This window comes from Drosophila eugracilis, unplaced genomic scaffold, assembly GCF_018153835.1.
Source record: "Drosophila eugracilis isolate 14026-0451.02 unplaced genomic scaffold, ASM1815383v1 contig_498, whole genome shotgun sequence".
NCBI lineage: Eukaryota > Metazoa > Arthropoda > Insecta > Diptera > Drosophilidae > Drosophila > Drosophila eugracilis.
Window position 1 is genome coordinate 2,061,800 of NW_024573369.1, and position 17,873 is coordinate 2,079,672.

The 17,873-nt window shown below is 40.0% G+C and overlaps 5 protein-coding genes across 8 annotated transcripts in view; 1 reads left to right on the plus strand and 4 right to left on the minus strand.

The window, feature by feature from the left end:
- LOC108118074 (solute carrier family 41 member 1) overlaps window positions 1-3,394 on the minus strand; it is a 29,551-nt gene extending 26,157 nt beyond the window's left edge. The window contains exons 1-2 of the mRNA XM_041819257.1: window positions 3,318-3,394; window positions 1,387-1,469 (exon numbers count right to left, since the gene is read on the minus strand). Coding sequence (XP_041675191.1) covers window positions 1,387-1,462 — 76 coding nt within the window. The 5' untranslated portion in view covers window positions 1,463-1,469; window positions 3,318-3,394. The remainder of the gene's footprint in view (window positions 1-1,386; window positions 1,470-3,317) is intronic.
- A 759-nt stretch (window positions 3,395-4,153) lies between these two features.
- On the plus strand, window positions 4,154-9,007 carry LOC121530320 (protein ovarian tumor locus). 4 transcript variants are annotated; one of them, XM_041819243.1, is made up of 9 exons: window positions 4,154-4,908; window positions 4,972-5,209; window positions 5,285-5,382; window positions 5,461-5,615; window positions 5,680-6,069; window positions 6,167-6,303; window positions 6,481-6,606; window positions 6,910-8,145; window positions 8,322-9,007. In XM_041819243.1, the coding sequence occupies exons 1-9, from the start codon at window positions 4,871-4,873 to the stop codon at window positions 8,514-8,516; spliced, it is 2,613 nt and encodes an 870-aa protein (XP_041675177.1). In that variant the 5' UTR covers window positions 4,154-4,870; the 3' UTR covers window positions 8,517-9,007. The 4 variants fall into 4 exon arrangements, with proteins under 4 accessions (XP_041675177.1, XP_041675179.1, XP_041675178.1 ...); XM_041819245.1 differs by having other exon boundaries at window positions 4,154-4,438; window positions 4,957-5,209; XM_041819244.1 differs by having other exon boundaries at window positions 4,154-4,438.
- Window positions 9,008-10,794: 1,787 nt separating this feature from the next.
- LOC121530328 (chorion protein S38) lies at window positions 10,795-12,358 on the minus strand. The gene is made up of 2 exons (XM_041819256.1): window positions 12,236-12,358; window positions 10,795-11,939 (listed from the first exon to the last, which is right to left on the minus strand). The coding sequence occupies exons 1-2, from the start codon at window positions 12,278-12,280 to the stop codon at window positions 11,049-11,051; spliced, it is 936 nt and encodes a 311-aa protein (XP_041675190.1). The 5' UTR covers window positions 12,281-12,358; the 3' UTR covers window positions 10,795-11,048.
- A 1,599-nt stretch (window positions 12,359-13,957) lies between these two features.
- LOC121530325 (chorion protein S36) lies at window positions 13,958-15,029 on the minus strand. Its single transcript, XM_041819252.1, has 2 exons — window positions 14,956-15,029; window positions 13,958-14,866 (listed from the first exon to the last, which is right to left on the minus strand). The coding sequence occupies exons 1-2, from the start codon at window positions 15,001-15,003 to the stop codon at window positions 14,078-14,080; spliced, it is 837 nt and encodes a 278-aa protein (XP_041675186.1). The 5' UTR covers window positions 15,004-15,029; the 3' UTR covers window positions 13,958-14,077.
- Window positions 15,030-16,453: 1,424 nt separating this feature from the next.
- On the minus strand, window positions 16,454-17,578 carry LOC121530323. Its single transcript, XM_041819250.1, has 2 exons — window positions 17,491-17,578; window positions 16,454-17,423 (listed from the first exon to the last, which is right to left on the minus strand). The coding sequence occupies exons 1-2, from the start codon at window positions 17,557-17,559 to the stop codon at window positions 16,533-16,535; spliced, it is 960 nt and encodes a 319-aa protein (XP_041675184.1). The 5' UTR covers window positions 17,560-17,578; the 3' UTR covers window positions 16,454-16,532.
- Between the last annotated feature and the right edge of the window lie 295 nt (window positions 17,579-17,873).

Sequence of the window (17,873 nt, forward strand, 5' to 3'; positions counted from 1 at the left end):
TGTCTATACAGCTTAGGACAGGTTCATAGCTCATAAATAGTTTTAATTGACTAACTATAATTTAAAAGTAGACAACTTATGTTCGCTTTTCAGTTTTCGGCCATTAAGTAACTAAATAATAAGATATCTGCCATTAGGTAAGCCGTTCCAAGGAGATATGAGTTATTTCTTGAAATCTAACTTCAGTTTGACTTTACTAATCGGTTGACCGCCACTGTATTTTATATGCAATCGATTAAACTCCGCATAAACAGCTGACGGGGCCGAACCGTTAAGCCTCGTCATCTGGCAATGGCAATGAAAGTGCAACTGCAAGTGCCATTGCATTTGCAACCAAACTGCCGATTGCACAAACACAAAGAATATATATATATGGACATATCTATATAGCCAACCGCTGGCGTGTTTACACAAAATAAACAAATGGCAGTCAACTAAATGACTCCCGTCCCGAGTCAAGTGAAGTCGGGCCAACTCAACCAAGAAGTTGAAAACTATGTAGGCTAAGCAGTGCAGCGGTACGGCTGGGCACTGCACTGCTTGCCATTTGGCCTTAAACTTTGCTGTTCAGGGTCACGTTAATAAATAAAACCAATTGTTAAACATAATGCAATTAGTGTACAAATTCAGACAAACAAAAAATTAATACTTAGCATTAAATTAATTGCTGCGAAATGCATTTTAACTGCGCTCTAAAAATAGCGTGCAGCAAATTATGGGAAAAACACAATAGAAGATGTCAAAGCAAAATACACAAATAATCTAAAATAAACTTAAGTAAAACAAAAGGGACAAACTAAAATAGAGAGAGGCCACGGGGAATTTTGTAAAATTAGTTGCGATTAAAATTACATTTCACAGTAGTGACTGTGAAATTGACAATTTCAGGCAGTTTTAAGGTGTTAAGGTTAATGTTTTACCGTTTACAGTATATTTCACAATTAATGTTGCTGTTAGTTTTTGGATTAAAGAAAATATCATTGCATAATGGGACTTAAAATGCATTTAAGCATTGTTATTAAAAGTAATTACAAAACGTAGTGCTGCAAGGTCGCACTAATCATTTTTAATAAGAATGCTTAAATTCATTTAAATGTACCATTAAACATTGATGATGCAAGGTCAGACTCATAATGTTTAACAATTATGTTGAAATGCATTAGTAGATAAAATTTAGTAGTGTTAATAGCAGTCAAAATTTAAGATTAACTTTAGATTAAGGTTGCAGTGAAACTAAGTTATTAAACTAATAAAAATAGTAATGTATCAAATATAATTAAACTAATGATTATAAAATAATATTTAGGAAGCGGGAATTAAGGTATTACGGTGTTTAAAAAAAACAAAAATAGGACGATTGTCGATTAGGTGACAAAAATAGCTTACGTATGGGCCTGCGGCGCATGCGGGTCTCATTTTTCTCGCCGCCACTGTTGGCGCCGCTACTGTTAATCGACTGCATCTTGCGACTGACACAACAACAAGTGGTAAGTGGTATTTTACCGATTCGATTGGCAAAGCAAATACATATGTAAAAAGAAAGAAAGAGAACCAAAAGAGAAGCAAGAATTTAAATAAAGCAAAACTATCAAAACAAAGATAATACAGTTGGTTTTAAGGCAGCATTACACTTCACTTCCAAGGAACCGATTCGTTAAATAAACAATCACTCATCTTTCCCACTATAATTTGTTAAAAATAATTTATTAACTTCACTGAACTGTTAAGACTTATTTGGTAATGCCTGCTAAGTGTAATACTGCCCTATTAACAAATACGCGGCACTCTACTAACAGCTGGGTGCTCCAAATTCGTAGGTCCACCACTGTGTGCGGTTCAATCGAGTGGAGATAAAAAATAATAATAATAACCGGTTCGCGGCAGCCAAACAAAAAAAGATATTTCACATGCACCACGATTCACGATTCACATTTGGCAAATGTTTCTCGAGCTCTCTTGGTCAGCGAATTCTCTTTGTTTTGTTTGGACCGATGCTTCTTTTCTATTCTTTACCTTTCTCCCTTTTTTCAGCAAAGACGCGACGAGCTAAAATGTTCGAAGGCAACTAAAAGCAGCAAACGGAAATTCTTTGCCGCCGACCGGCAAACAATCGCATCAGACAAAAAAAAAAAAATAAAGCAGAGAGAAGAAGGAAACTTTCTAGATGTTCCCAATTTCGGTAACTCATGAAATTAGGGTTACCAAATATTAAATCATGAAATATTATACAAATGTTGTAACTGTAGTTATGCTAAATATGTATTGTAATTTCCTAAGTCCTACTTGTTTTGGCTTACATTATCCTACCGAACCATTTATGCACACGTTAAAAAAAAATGAGATATTATAAAAATGAATAGATTTTTCGAAAACGGGAACACTAATTTTTATCACATAACGGGTTAAGCCGTGGTTGAGCGACACATGTCAAGACCCGCGAGCAAGGGAGATGGGACTAATGGAGCACTTATCTGGAAGCCCGGCGACTCCAGTTGAAGAGCACATTTTATTTCAGCGATAAGATAGACGCGAGAACAGGATAGTTGTATAAGCGGTGTATTGATAAGGCCACTGACGATATATTGGCCGAAATTAATCAATTAATTGTTGGCAAAAAAAAACGAGGCAAAGTTCGAAGGTCAGCAGACTACTTTGCGAAAGTGTTCGTGACATTGACCTCGACCACCTTACAAACAAATATCACCAAAAAAAAAGTTAAAACCATTTTTATGTCACTAGCAATTTGACCCAGTTAATCGAAAATCGTGGAAGTCAAAGACAGGAATCACAAAAAATTTCATTCAGCCATGTGTGAGAAAGAGAGGTGGAGCAAACAAAGCGAGATAGAGAAGGGGCGGCAGGCGTTCAACAAACTTGATTAACTGTTTATCGATTTGCCATCCCATTCGCACAAACACGTGCTTTGTTTGTCGCTCCTATTGATTTTTACGGCAGTGCATGAAAATCAAATAACTGCACACTCTCCTTCTCCCTTTTTAGGCAGTTTTTCCAATTTCATAACGTTGCTTGCGTGTAAGTCTGTGTATATTTCAGCCCACGTGTTGTTGTTTTTGGTAATGATTGCGATTTTTATATTAATTTTGGTTTTTGTTATTATTTGTCGGTGGAAGGAGGAAAAACACAAGAAAATGGCGTAAAGTTGATGAAACACCGAGAGAGAACAGAAATCAAAGTCGTTGCGTTTTTGCACACTCGCAAGATAACCAAATAACGACATTTACTAACAATAAACAAAAAGTGAACTTAACACGAGAAAAAAACAAGAAAACGGTAGACACACACACTCACACACTCACATCTCTTCCAGACAACTTTTGTCGCGGTAACAGCGCGAACTGGAAGTTTACTCCTGGCTTCATTGACTCGCAATTTCGAACTGAGACGAACCGCCACAGGCAAGAACAACAACGCGTCGCGAGGAAAGCGGCATTTTCCACCCTCTAAACTGCAGGCCAACAACAACAAGGAAAGAGCTGCCGTTGAAACCTGGTCTAGCGCTTTTAGGGATGACAAGGAACAGATGATGTGACTATCGGGGTCATCGATAGGGAACGATAACAGTACTATTCTAGCCGCTAAATTAAAAATACATTTTAAACTTTGACAAGTTTGCATGCTTGATTTTATTATTTAAAAAAAGGCTTAACACGAGAAAAAATCTTAATCTTGTATAGTATTTTATTTTACAAGCCCTACCTTAATATAAGCCCCTCTTGCCCACTTGTTTCATACATCATTTAATATCGCATATGTAACATTTACATACTTATTTTTTCATGAAATATTAAAAGGAATCTATTACATATTTATTTAATCAATAAAAACATATTGCAAGAATAAAATGTTTGGACTTACAATTTTGCAGATCAAATATATATATGTTATTATTACTATATTACGTTTTGCTTTCATACATCATTTATTATCGCACAACATCTCAAAAGGAGTCATTTACATATTTACCCGTACCTATTAACATATTTGTCTCATAATATATTAAAAGGAATCTATTACATATTTATTTAATCAAAATGAACATATTTTAGGAATAAAATATTTGGACTTGAAAATTTGCAGATAAAATAAATATGTAATTATCATAAAATAAATATGTTATGTATTATAAAATAAATATTAAATAAATAAACAGTTCGTTTAAAAATAATCATTAATGCATCGCGAAAAAGTCCTGCACTAGACTTTTGCACATATCTATTGCTCCATTCACTTTGCGGTATCCTTCCAACCACTGGAAATGTCTCGTCACACTCCCACATCACAAGCGTACGGGATTTTAACTGGAAGGCAAGATCATTGCCTTGCGTCATTTCTTCGTGTAACGGTGCTGATTGCGGGTGCCAAAGTTTTATTGTTAATTATTTATACAAAAAAGTGTTTAAAAGGAAACCAGAACACAGTGATGATCGTTTCGGTTTTTATTAATTTAATAGTAGTGCATATTTTTAATATTGTGTTGTTTATTTTAATTCTCGGAAAATGATACTTGTCGGTTTAATAATTGAACAAATCTGTGTTATTTAATACATTTAAAAACAAATATTCCATTATTTGTGTCTTTTTAGAACTATGCTTTTTCTTTTGGTTTTTTCTTCGTTAGCATTACACGCCGCCATCTTGAATTGTTGGTTGCTTTCATCTCCCACTGATCTTCGCTGGAACGAAGACGGCGAAAAATAAGATTACCGAGAATTAACACAAATACTACAAAAATCTAGAGTTAAACTTGTTAATAGTGAATTTCAATTCAAGTATTCAGATCTAATTCTTAAATTAAGATGGACTTCGGACTTTCGTGTAAAAATAAGCAATAAGAAATTCGTAATGCATAATGTTCGATGTTAGGTGCCCCTCTCCTGACCTTGAAGTGTATAACAATATCCGTTAATTATGAAAAATGGTTAACTTTAATTGTAGTTAAAATTATTGCAGAGGAATCGCCATGGACATGCAATCGCAGCGCCCCATAACGTCCGGCAGTAGGCAGGCTCCGGATCCGTACGACCAGTACTTGGAAAGCCGCGGACTCTATCGGAAACATACGGCCCGGGACGCCTCCAGTTTATTCCGGGTGATCGCCGAGCAGATGTATGATACCCAGATGCTGCACTACGAGATTCGTTTGGAGTGTGTCCGCTTCATGACCTTAAAACGACGCATATTCGAAAAGGTAAAGATTTTGATACCGCACCTTTACTATTTATTTAATAGTTCTGTTATAATTTATGAATTCTGTATTCTTTAGGACATTCCCGGTGATTTCGATAGTTATATGCAGGACATGTCCAAGCCAAAGACTTATGGAACTATGACAGAGCTACGCGCTATGTCTTACTTGTATCAGTAAGTGGCTATATTGCTCCTTTTTACCATTAAGCTATATGATCCTAACAATTCCCTTTATTACCAAATACATTTTAGTCGCAATGTGATCCTGTATGAGCCCTATAACATGGGAACCAGCGTCATTTTCAATCGTCGCTATCCGGAAAACTTTCGGGTCTTCTTTAACAACGAGAATCACTTCGATTCTGTCTATAAAGTGGAGTATATCGAAAACGCCGCCATTTGTCAATGTAGGTAACCTATAATAAATATAAAACTTATAAAGTTTATAAGGTTCTATTTGTACATTTCCAGCGATCGCCTTTAAGTTGCTGTACCAAAAGCTGTTCAAGCTGCCAGACGTATCATTTGCTGTGGAGATTATGTTACATCCGCACTCTTTCAATTGGGATAGATACGATGTGCAGTTCGATGACAAGGGCTATATGGTTCGAATTCAATGCTCCGACGGTCGAGTTTTTACGCTTGATCTGCCAGTTAAAACCAACTGCATATTGGAGAACTATATGCTGTGCAATTTTCACAACGGCAGTGCGAATCAGATTTATAATAGTCGAAAGGGAGGACGGCGGGAATTGAAGCAACAGGAGCAGGATCGAAAACAGACTGGCCACGAATCGAATGACCAGATGCCTATGTGTCCTAACCGATTGGAGTCATGTGTGCGTCAGCTTTTGGATTATGGTGAGTAAAATAGATTTAAGAAACCTTGAACCTGTAATACATATTTATAAATCTATTTGTTTGGAACTTAATTATTACATTTTGTTTTGATTTTCAGGCATTACACCGTTCCCTTACAAGGTGGCCAAGTCCATGGACCCCTTCATGTATCGAAATATAGAGTTTGATAGTTGGAACGATATGCGAAAGGAGGCCAAGCGCTATAATGTCTATGTCAATGACTATAACTTTAAGGTAAATTCGTGAGGAATCAGAATCATTGTTCATCACGTATACTCATGTTTCATGTGTCCAAATTATGTCACTTTACACACTTTTATTTCCATCTTCAATACTCGACAAACTTTACACTTTGTTATATGTCCAGCTTTGCTTTATCTTTGTTCGTCTGGTTGTCGCGTTGCTTTTCAGGTGGGCGCCAAGTGCAAGGTGGAGTTGGAGAACCAATTGGAGATGTCTACGTGTCACATTCAAAACATCTCCAAAGACAGGACCCACAGCGTCGTCTTTGTGGAGGCGATTGGCAAAAAGCTATGGGTACCACATTTCTTATATGTATTTGTAGGCTCTTGCAGAGTAATTATGATTTAAAGGTTAATAGTAATTATCTAAGTTTTGTAAACAAGGGTCAGCCATAAGTTTGATGTAATACTTTTATATTTCCGATCACGCTTTTGAACCTTTATTTTATGCAGAAAAGAATCTTTAATTGAAAAATCTTTAAAAATTGTTGCTCTGCAAGTGTGCGTTCAGTTTCGGTATCCGAAGCTTTTCTTTCTTTGTGTAAAATCAATTAATTAGAAAACAGCTTACTTAAATGGAAATTTTTTGTTGGCTTAGGTTCCCTACGAATCGCTGCATCCCCTGCCGCCTGAAGAGTACCGTCCTTGGTCATTGCCACTCCGCTATCAGCGCCATATAAATCGCATGCCGATGCCCAAGTTTACCGGAAAGGCAAACAAGACTTCCAAATGGAAGAAGAATAAGGTGTTCGAAATGGGTCAGTACTTTGAGCCCAGCAAATGTGATTTGATGCCGATCCAGGGCTATATTCCCTTGGAGAATTGCTATCAGGAGGTTCACCATCAAGAGGATGAACACCGCGAACACAAAGATCCTGATCAGAATGACCAAAATCCGGTTGCGGAGCAACGGGATCGTGAGGAGTCCCAGAAGCCCGAGCAGCAGCAGCGTCCGAAGGCACCAAGGGTTCAACGGCAGAGCTCCAATTCTAGCCAAAACCAGGAGATTCCGGTTTCTACTGCCCCACCCCCTCCACAATATATGAACTATTTGCCTCTGTTGGGAGGCCGTCCTGGTCAGGTTCCACCTCCTTGGCCTACGTCTCCGCTGGCTATTTCCGAGGAATTTCAATATCCCATGGGTGGACCACCGCAACCTCCGCCAGCCGAAGGCTGTGTTTACATGCCATTTAGCGGTTATGGCCCACCACCACCTGGAACTCTAGCCCTGCCGGGGCCGCATTCATTCTTGCCGCTTCCACAACCTCCGCTGAATACTCCTGGTGTGGGCGAGCCCCGTCGTTCCCTTCATCTGAATGGCGAGGATTTGCCAGTGGATATGATCACTTTAAGATACTTCTACAACATGGGCGTTGATATGCATTGGCGCATGGCGCACCAAACACCGCCTGAGGATCATGCGACATTCGCTTATACTCAACTGAACAACACGGACCAACAGCAAGGAAGGAGTGGCCCCGGAGACGACCATTTGGCTGCCGGATCCACGCCACCACCTTCGCCAGAATCGGGAAATGCCCCGGAGCAGCCACCGCTGGAAAAAGCCAACTACACCAAGCGTAATTTGAATGTGGGAAAAATCCGCGTTAAACGTCCGGAGCAGCTACAAGATCTTAAGGATCCACTGGGACCAGCGGCCTTTTTGCCCACGCCCACGCCCTCCCCGAGTTCGAATGGCAATCATTTTAGTTACTACACTACGCCACCACCACATCCCCTAATGTCGCCGCCAAGGCTGCTCCAACCGCCGCCGCCACCGATTTTCTTCCACAAGGCGGGACCGCCACAGTTGCCAGTGTCATCTCCAGGACAGGTAATTCTAACTATTTGAGCTTATCTGACTAAAATATTTTCAATTTATTGGATTTTGAACATATAAACTTTCTATTGATACCCACAGTATATAACAGCTTACAAACATCTTCTTCTCTTAAACTCTTAGAAAATAAGTTATTGTTTATTTTTAGTTACTCAGTTCGTAACTTTCAGAATCACTATGCCTGGGGAATGGCAGCTCCAGTGGTTGGCCCATATGAGGTGATCACCAACAACTATAATATGGAGTCGCCGGCACAGCCACAGCCACAGACGCCACAACAGCAGCAGACATCGGCTTTGCCAACAGCTCCCGTGCCCACCCAATCCCAGCCAGCAGCTGTCTATGCTGCACCGCGTCATCACTAAAACGAGGGGGGGAAACAGAACTACAGATCACTTCGAAGAGAGAGGCCAATTCCCATTTGATTGCGTTTAATTCCATTTCCAATGACTTTTAAAATTTAATCTAACTTTTAAATTTGTAGTCAACCTTTTATAGGCCACCTGTTCGTCGATGGTGCTCTTTCATTAATCATTATTCAACTTCTGTTCACAACAATCGATTGCATAATTCAGCGCAACTGTCAATTTAACTTCATTTTAAACTTGTAACTTAACGTAATTTTATGCGATTTTTTTAAAGTTAGCAAAGGTAGCCGGCATAAAAACAACGAACCACGTATTTATATGATTTATTTAAAAAAAAAAAACTAAACAAACAAAAAACCCTTCCAACTAAAACACTATATAATCTTACATATATATTTATATACTTGCTGATCGGCTAGAGACTCACCTATGTAAAGTGTTCAAGAAAATTAACCATAAATAAAACAAGATTCGAGAGTAACGCAAAAGACAAAATGTACAAAGACTTAAGCAGAGTGCTGCTAATACGTGGTCTTCTCGTGTTTCACCGCGATGTCAGATAGTAAACGTTAAAAGTGTGGATTACTTTGATTCACCTCATAAGCGTGATCTAAAGATGGTCTTATATGAGATATATAACTCTGATTAAGTCCTTTAAATACTACTTTGAGAACGTCCTTAGGAGTCAATCGAGATTTTTAATTTTTAAAGTAACTTTATTTCTGGTGTACAGTTTTTACTTTTAATTCATTGTTTCATATTTAATCATACATATAGACACCCACAACAAAGTTTTAGTTTTTAATATTAAACAAAAAAAAAAATAGGTAAAGAATAATATCAGAAATCATAGAACTTCATAGGGCTCTATGGACAATATTTCTATGCATATTATAATTATTAAAAAAAAAAACAGTGGTTTAGTTAAATAAATTTAAGTTGTATAGTTAAGGAACATATTTTTTAAAACTAACCCAAGTTAAAACCATCAAGAATGCTGAAGATCAGCTGAGTTAAGGAGTGCAAAGCCTCCATACTAGCTTCCGTTGTCCGTTTATAGGTGGGCTAATCGAAAGAAATGCAAGGAAAAGGTATTGTTAAAACTAAAAACTAACATAAGAAATAGTTAAAATTGTACTAAAACATTTATTATAATCAATAATTGTAAAAAAAAACAGTAACTTGGTATCACAGAAAACTTTCTTTCAACTTGTATCTTATAAATGAATTTCAAAAGTCTAGTTAACGTACCTGTCATTCTTCACGATTCATCAACTAGACAATATATATTTCTGTGACAATTTCGGTTATATGGATTTTCTGTGATACCCTGTTATAAGATGTAATTTTAATTTTAAATTAATTATTTTTTTTAGGCATACTAACTTGTCCGGAACACAAAGCGAGGAATGTGAAACACAGAGTTATCAACAGGAACAACATCTGACTCATTTTGCCTTATTTTTTCTTATAACTTTTTAAGAAGTTTGCAAAAAAAAAAACTTTGAACTTGAAACCGATTTATTTTTGTTGGCTTTATAGTATTTCTGTTTAGTTGGTTAATTTTTATTAATGCTCTCAATTTATTTCTGCTTACAGACTGAAATCGCGATGCAAAAGTATCGCATTTTTATGCTGAATTTTCAAACTGAAAAATGGGCGGCACCGGCGACCTACTTTGCGATTCTACCTGTCATCAACCGATATCTTCTTTACATTACCTACTATTATTATTACTGTTATTGCTGCTCGTTTGTTATTGAACCTTGCGTGGGACTACATTTGATCATGTGAACAATGGGAAGGACAACTAATATGTGTAATGACAGCTAGCACTTCCAATTTGTGATTATATGCGACACTTATCGGATGGAACTATATTGCGGGTGAGTTAGTTCTTTTTATAACTTAATGGGATTTTTTTTTATAAATGTTTATTGATCTATAATTTTAAAGTTTAAAGTTGTATCTCAGTGCTTACCTACCTATAGTTTATAAGTAATTTTAGTAGATATAACTTTCGAGTTCTTTAGAACCGAAAATTGCTTTTAAAATTACCAACTCATCTTATATCTTAAGTTGATCTTAGTGAACCATAACTGAGTTAAAGATATGTTGTATTTCATAAAAATCTTATAGATCTGTATTAATATCGATCTGAAATATCAATACCTTTCAGGGTATATCTGATATGACTATTATAAAGCAGTTAATCCCATAGTTATATGCATCTAAAGATTTACCTCCAGAAAATAACAGATACTTGAGGGTATAATTTTTTGTTTTCAAATTTTTTTATTTGTTTGCAAAGAAACCTGAGTGTCACGCCCCCTTGGCCGTTGAATGGATTGGTGGGTGGTTTTTAGGGGTGCGGATTTGTGTGCATGAGTGGGCGTTGGACAGATCAGGCTGTGCTTTTTTTTTTAAAACATAGTAACTAATCAGCCGGATAAAAGGGTGACTGGACAGCCGCTTCAGGGGTTTGCCGGAGCCGCAGCAGTCACTCAATCCGTGACTTCTCCACAACTTTTAATAAGCTGGAGGAGCATAGCCGCCATGTCCAGCTGGACCAGCGCTATAGTGCTGATGTCCATGGCTGGGTCCGGGACCGTAGGGACCCTCACGTTCGCCAGCGATGTTGGCAAGGGCAGAGAGACCCTGGTTGCCGCTCTGGAGCAGCTGATAGCCAGCACTGGCGGCGGCGGAATCAGCTCCGGAAGCGTAGGCAGGCAGGGCACGACCACCGTCATGGGGTCCAGGACCATGAGGTCCCGATCCGTGTCCACCGTGTCCATGACCACCGTGTCCGTGTCCACCGTGTCCGTGACCACCATGTCCATGTCCATGCGACTGGGCACCCTGTCCGTAACCCTGCTTGTTCTCGTTCACAAAGTATTTCTCTGCTGGTGGCTTGACCACGTTGACGAACACGGGCTCAACCTTGACGCGACGTGGGTGGTGCTTGACGTAGACCTTGCGGAGAACGATTGCTGGGGGCTTGTGGAGCACCACGGGAGCGGGCTTGACAACCAATGGGGGATGGTTGACCAGCACCTTGGTGGGCGGGCGCTTGACAATGATGGGGGCGGGACGATGGATAAGGATCTCTCCCTTGTTCTGCGGGTAGGTGATCGATGAGGTAAGGGTGTTGCCCTTAGTGTTCACCGGTTTGTATGGGATGTTCTGGTCAGAGCCGTAGCTGCTCTGGCCAGCCTGAGCCACACCGGCGGCATCAGCTCCAGATTCCAGAGCACCGGCACCAGCGCCAGCACCACCGTACTCGCCACCAGCTCCACCGGCACCACCGGCAGCAGCTGCGGCCGCTGAAGCGGCATCGGCACCGCCATCGGGGCCAGCGCCATGGCCACCGGCTTCGGGTCCATAGCTCTGGGGACCGCCGTAATTGGCGCTCGCACAGGCCTGAAAAATGACGGGAAAAAATGGGTTAATATGGGAAATAGTTGGAGTATAGACTTGAGATTTGGATCTTGATATTTTTTGAGAACTCTTTTCGAGTAATATATGTAGATTGAAATTTAAGTTACTATAAAGGATGAAGCAACGGTTCAGTTTAAGAGATTCTTCCAAAAATCCTCTCTGAATCGTGAAGTAATCCAAATATTGGGACAACGAAAGAAGACAACTTTCTGGAGTTTTTATAAAAAAACCCTTCTTAAAAAAACAATCCTATAAAGATTTGGAGTGTTAACACTTACGATCAGGCAGGCGGCCAGCGCCCAAATGTAGGTCGATCTCGTCATCTTGTCACCCAGTTGAAGTTCCAGTTGCTTTTCGGCCGCTGGTATGCTCCCACTTGGACTGTCAGCTGTCTTCTGCTGCCCTCCATTGGTGGCCGACTACTTTAAATATGCTCTGGACGCATCTCCGGCTCCGGCTACGTGACATTTGCTTTGATGGCGACTCCGGTGCCGGCTGTTCCGTTCCGGACCCACGCGATCCAAGCGAAACATGGCCAAATGCTGATAGATCGCACGCATCTCGCCGAGCGCGCATATCACGGCGTCTCTTCAGCTTACGTAGAAGCCACACAACCCAAAAACCTCAGTCAGTACCCATTGTATACACGGTACCCATTACCCAATTACAATAACAATAACAACCAGAGTCGGAATCAACAGCCGGGCTTTGAATCTACCGTGCATATCGAGGTCCGAACGTCTGCTCAGATAGCGAAAATAGTTCCGCATTGGCAGACATAAGACCCGGGTAGTCAGAAAGAGACGATCCGAGTGGTTGCTAAATGGATAGGGCAAAAACTGATTTCCGAATGATTTTCATTTTATTATGTGGTTGGTTGGGTTATCTGAAATCGAAATCCTTGTTTCTATAAAGTTTTAAGTTTTTAGGTGTTGTTTATGTTGTAGGTATTGAAAATCCTTTGATTTATAATGGTTTTCTAGAGTGATAAGATAGGAGGTTAGTTGAGAGAACATTTTTCATTATCACCAGTGGAAGTTTTATAGTTTTTAGTTTCACGAGGGTTTAATAGGTAGTTTTAGTGAAAGCTTTTATGTTTTAAAGTAGAAATGTATAAACAAAGGGGCTATATGATATGTAACATTAAAAATCAAAGGTTTCTTTATTTTTTTATTATCAAAAAGATCCTATCTTTTTAGAAACTCTTATAATAGAAGATCTGTTGGCTATTTCATATTCCTGCTAAAAGAAACCTTATTTCTGCACTTATCTTTTTATTATTATAAGTAACCAATTTTCAATATTAAGACTAAGGTAAACAAACCAATATACTTAAATTTTCAAAGAATATCTATATGTTATATAGATTTTACGATGTTGTTGGTCAAGGAATTCGTCGTTTGGCAAATTCCAAGATTTCCTTCTTGCGAAAAGGTCTCAATACTTTCAAGAATCAGTTAACTTGTCTATTTTTCCTGTACATACAACCACTGTTTTCTTTAACCCATTTAATGAAAAATGCAGTGAACATTCAATCACAAGAGTGTGAAATACTTTCATGCAAGGCATTGATAGCCCATGTCTTCTTGATTATCTCTCGTTAAATATGTAACAGATACATTTACCATATATCTATAGAATATCTTTTCTGAATATCTTACAAAAGAAAAGTTTAGATTAGATAATAACCAAATGAGACTGAGTATCAATATACTTATGAATGTTTTAAATTCTTGATAAATATTTGTCAGAACCTTTATTAATTCTATTGTACAGTGAAGTTTCAGCTCAACGTATAATACTAACTGGGGTCCACTGTGAGTATTATAAACTAAAACAAGTACTGTGTACTATCTTTAGCTTCAACCTTGAATGCAGTTCAACTTTTAGTATTTCATTTTCTTTTATATTCATGACGATGAGTCGGAATATGAGCTTTGTAAACATTTTGTAACCCCAAAAACCACCTTCAAATCATTTTCACGAATCGTTTACGTTTTAAGAATTTTTTCATTTATTTGCGCTCAGCAGTCGGCAAAGAAAAAAAAAACAGAAATTTAAATTAAACCAGCTGTCGCAGCTGAAGAGGAGCCTCCGTGGCCCCTCAAGGATGACCAACTTTAGTAGTTGGGCTGGCCGTAGGGCGCGGGACTGTTGTACAGTGGTCCCTCGTTGCCATAGCCATTGCCATCGGCAGATGACGCGGCACCGGCGGCAGAGGAAGCAGCTCCGGCACTACCATAACCCTGAGGCTGGCTGTACTCCCTGGGCTGGCTGTAGACGGGGGCAACCACTGGAGCCAGAGGAGCCTCGATCTTCTTGCCCGGTTTGTAGACCTTCACGTAGACAGGGTTCAGGCTCAATGGAGTGGGCACCTTGTTGATCACCTCCTGCTGGTAGATGACCGAAGGCTTGATCTTGTAGATGACGGGATTGCCACGCACAACGGTCGGTGGTCCGCTGTTCACATGGGCTGGCGGTGCACCGGGCTGGTGGACAATGATTGGGGGCAGGGGCTGGGTGGCGATCACCTGATGGTTGTTGTGACCCGATGGCACCAACAGGGAACGGAACAGATGCTGGTCAACGAACTGTGGGGACACCACCTTGATCTTGCCCTGACGGATGTTGCTGGCCAGATTGGTCTCGGCCAGAGACTCGGCAATATCCTCAGAGTTCTTCAGCTTCTGGTAGTTGGGATCGGCATTCAGGGCCTGGAGTTGAGCCTGGACGCGACCCAAACGACGAGCCTCCTCGGGCGACGGCTGGATCTCGGCCTGTGAGGCAATTTGATTGGCAGCCGGCTGGTTGCCACCAGTCGCCACATTTACGTACTCCTCGAGTCCGGCATTGGGACCAGGCAGGTACTGTCCATGTCCACCAGCGGGACCATAGTTTGCGCTCACCAGCTAAAATAGGACAGAGAGATAACATTAAGAAATTGCCGTAGATTAGAGGGATGCTATGGGTGATCGCCATGGATGACCTGGCTACTAACCGGCGCGGCGGCGATGGCGAAAATGCCAAACCAGAGACCGAGTTGCATGTTGCCGTTTACGTGTGGATCGTCTACTGCTCAGTGTCTGGCGATGACTCCGGCTCTTTATAGCGCCTATAATCGCTGCCCGCCATGGCCGGCTACGTGATCCATCTCCATTTCCGATTTTTGAGCTCGCATCTTTGTCTCGCCATCGTGCCCAGATCTGAAGACAACCTCCTAACCCCCAGAGGGCACAGCCGTCTGCTTTCCGCCCATCGCAATCATCTCTTTGTGGCGGTCGCCTTGGCTTGAATCATAGCTCATCCAGCAGTGATTGACCCAAAAGATCGACTTCTATCGTTATGCATCACAGTTTTAGGGGTTCTATAACTTCTCTTTAAAATTTTTACTACATTTTAGGTTTGTGAGTTTTGGTTTTCTCTTTGGAAATTCTTTGGGAGTGATGCATAGATAGGTTCTATATTTTTGGTTAAAGTGTGTCTTGATCATTATCTGGTATCTTAATCACATCTTCTTCATGTTGTTCTATAGTTTCTATGATGTTGTGATTCTCCCCATAAAATCTAAACTAACTCTCTTTTGGAAATTTTAAGATAAAAGTGAAATCATCTGAGGCTTATGATTTTCTCGTGATACTGATAATATTTTTGACTTGAAATTATCTTTAAAAACTGATAAACTTTGTACAGATTTCCGAATAAGATATTATATATAGTATATTATACGGTTACATGCTATATAAGTACTATTTTAAATGGGTTAACTTCCCTTCAGTTTAAGTTTCTTTAGTGCTTGCAGTTTCTTTAGAAATGCTTGTCTTAATAGGTTTATTAATTCCATCTTATGAAGATCAGTTTAAGAATTTAAATATGAACTAAATGTGAGTTCCTCTCAATCCTTTACTATATAAAATTAATTATTATTATTGTACAACATTTAGGGATAAAAAACGAAATTTGATATTGATATTTCAATTTAATTTCAATAACACTTTCCCTATTTACCATTAAAGATTTTCTGTCATACTTATTTTATTAAAAACTTTGGTTAGCATGTCTTTTAGTAAGTGATTTATTTGTTTACTTATTTTAACATGTTAGCCTACATTTTAATGGTGGATATTTTCGTCTCGCTTGAAGTTATATTAACTAAATATTAACTAATCAGAAATATAAAAAACAATTTAAAAGAACGCTGAAATCTTTTAAGAGCTTTTCAGAATGAGTAAATATTAGCTTCGTAAACTTTATTAGAAATCTTAGTATTAACGTTTAAATCTTTAAAACTTGTACAATAACATACGATTCATAAGTCACTGAAAATGTTTTTTTGAGAACAAAAGTTTTTATCTTATTTAAATCCAAACACAACCGCTTTTTATATATTTTTCGTTTTATTTTTCGAATTAATTCCTATGGTGTCAGTGTCTGTGTGGCTTGTGTTGTGTGTGGAGTGTGTGTTGTGTTGTGTTGTGTTGTGTTGTGTTATGAGTCGGTGTGGCTCAGCCCCATTTATAGAACTCAATGGACTCGGCGCCACAAGTCTTTTGCTTTCGGTGAGGATGGAGTCTGCCTTCAGAGACCTCGTTTATAGAGAAGATAGGTGAGATCTCGTGTGGGTCGACTGCCGTAGTCGTTGAAGGGCGACTTGAAGTTGAGTTGGCCGCCAAAGGAGTCCACCTCCTCCTCGTGGGGATTCGGACGACCCTCTCCAGCGGAACGTACAGGCGAGGGATGCGATTGGGCGGCGTGCAGCTGATCCTCGCTAGAGTTGATGATATAACTCTGAGGTTTGTAGTTGTTCTGGGGTTTTGGGTAGGTGTTTCTGTGTGGTGTTTGTTGGTGTTGTTGTTGTGGGTATTGGTGTGTGTGTGGCTGTGGTACATATTGTTGTGCATGTTGTTGGGCATAATTATAACGTTGCTGGGAAGGATGTGGCTGCTGGATCTGCTGTTGGATGAGATACTGCTGCTTCATGTTTTTGGCTCGATTGTCGAAGCTCTGGCGATAGGCTGGACGGGGCTGACGTGGAGGAGAAGGAACAGGTCCAGGTCCAGGAGCACCATCACTTCCAGGTCTCTCAGCGCCCGGTAGATACTCGTGATGCACCTCCTCATGGACTCCATTCTGGGTCTGATTGATCAAGCGATTGTACTCTTCATTGACGCCGCCCACCTGCAGATGGATGGCATGTCTGAAGTCATCGCCCAGATGTTTTAGCCAAAAGTTTTCATCCACTTCGCCGGTGGTGTAGATCCTAGTGGTTTGGCCACTCTTGGGCTTACCCACTCCCGTGCCCGTGGAGGCCATGACATCGATCACATCATATTGCTCTTGACCACCACCGCCCTTCTGCATTGGTTCCACACGGCCATCCAAGCGATTGGTGGTCTCTTCTATCGGTGGACCCGGACTGGTGCTAGCATTGTAATCCTCTTCAGTACCAGGTGTCGATTCACTCAAATTCTAAACAAATAGTAAATCTAATTAGTATAATATATATATATTTGCTAGGTCGTTTGTTTGGACCCACCTCTGCGTGAATAATGGCCTGAGTTGAGAGCAACAGAAGCAGTATGGGCCAACTGCCGTCGGCTGCCATTTCGACTGAGGGCACCCGGTCCCATGGATTCCATTTAAATACCTCCAAAAAGAAGCTAAGTTTGGCCAATAAAGAAAAAGACGTGCCGGGACGTGATCTATAACCAGATATGCCATATTCACTAGATGTCTCATCCACGAATCTTTAGCGATCTTGATGCGTCAGAGAAGAAGAAAAAACAGTAGAGTTAAAGAATTGAGCCAGGGTCATTTGAATTCTTTAGCTCTCTACTCAATGGGTTCGAAATAACTAGACTAGATTCTTCAGGTTGTTATTGTATAGGGTGTAGGTATGTGCCATTAATGTGGATGCTG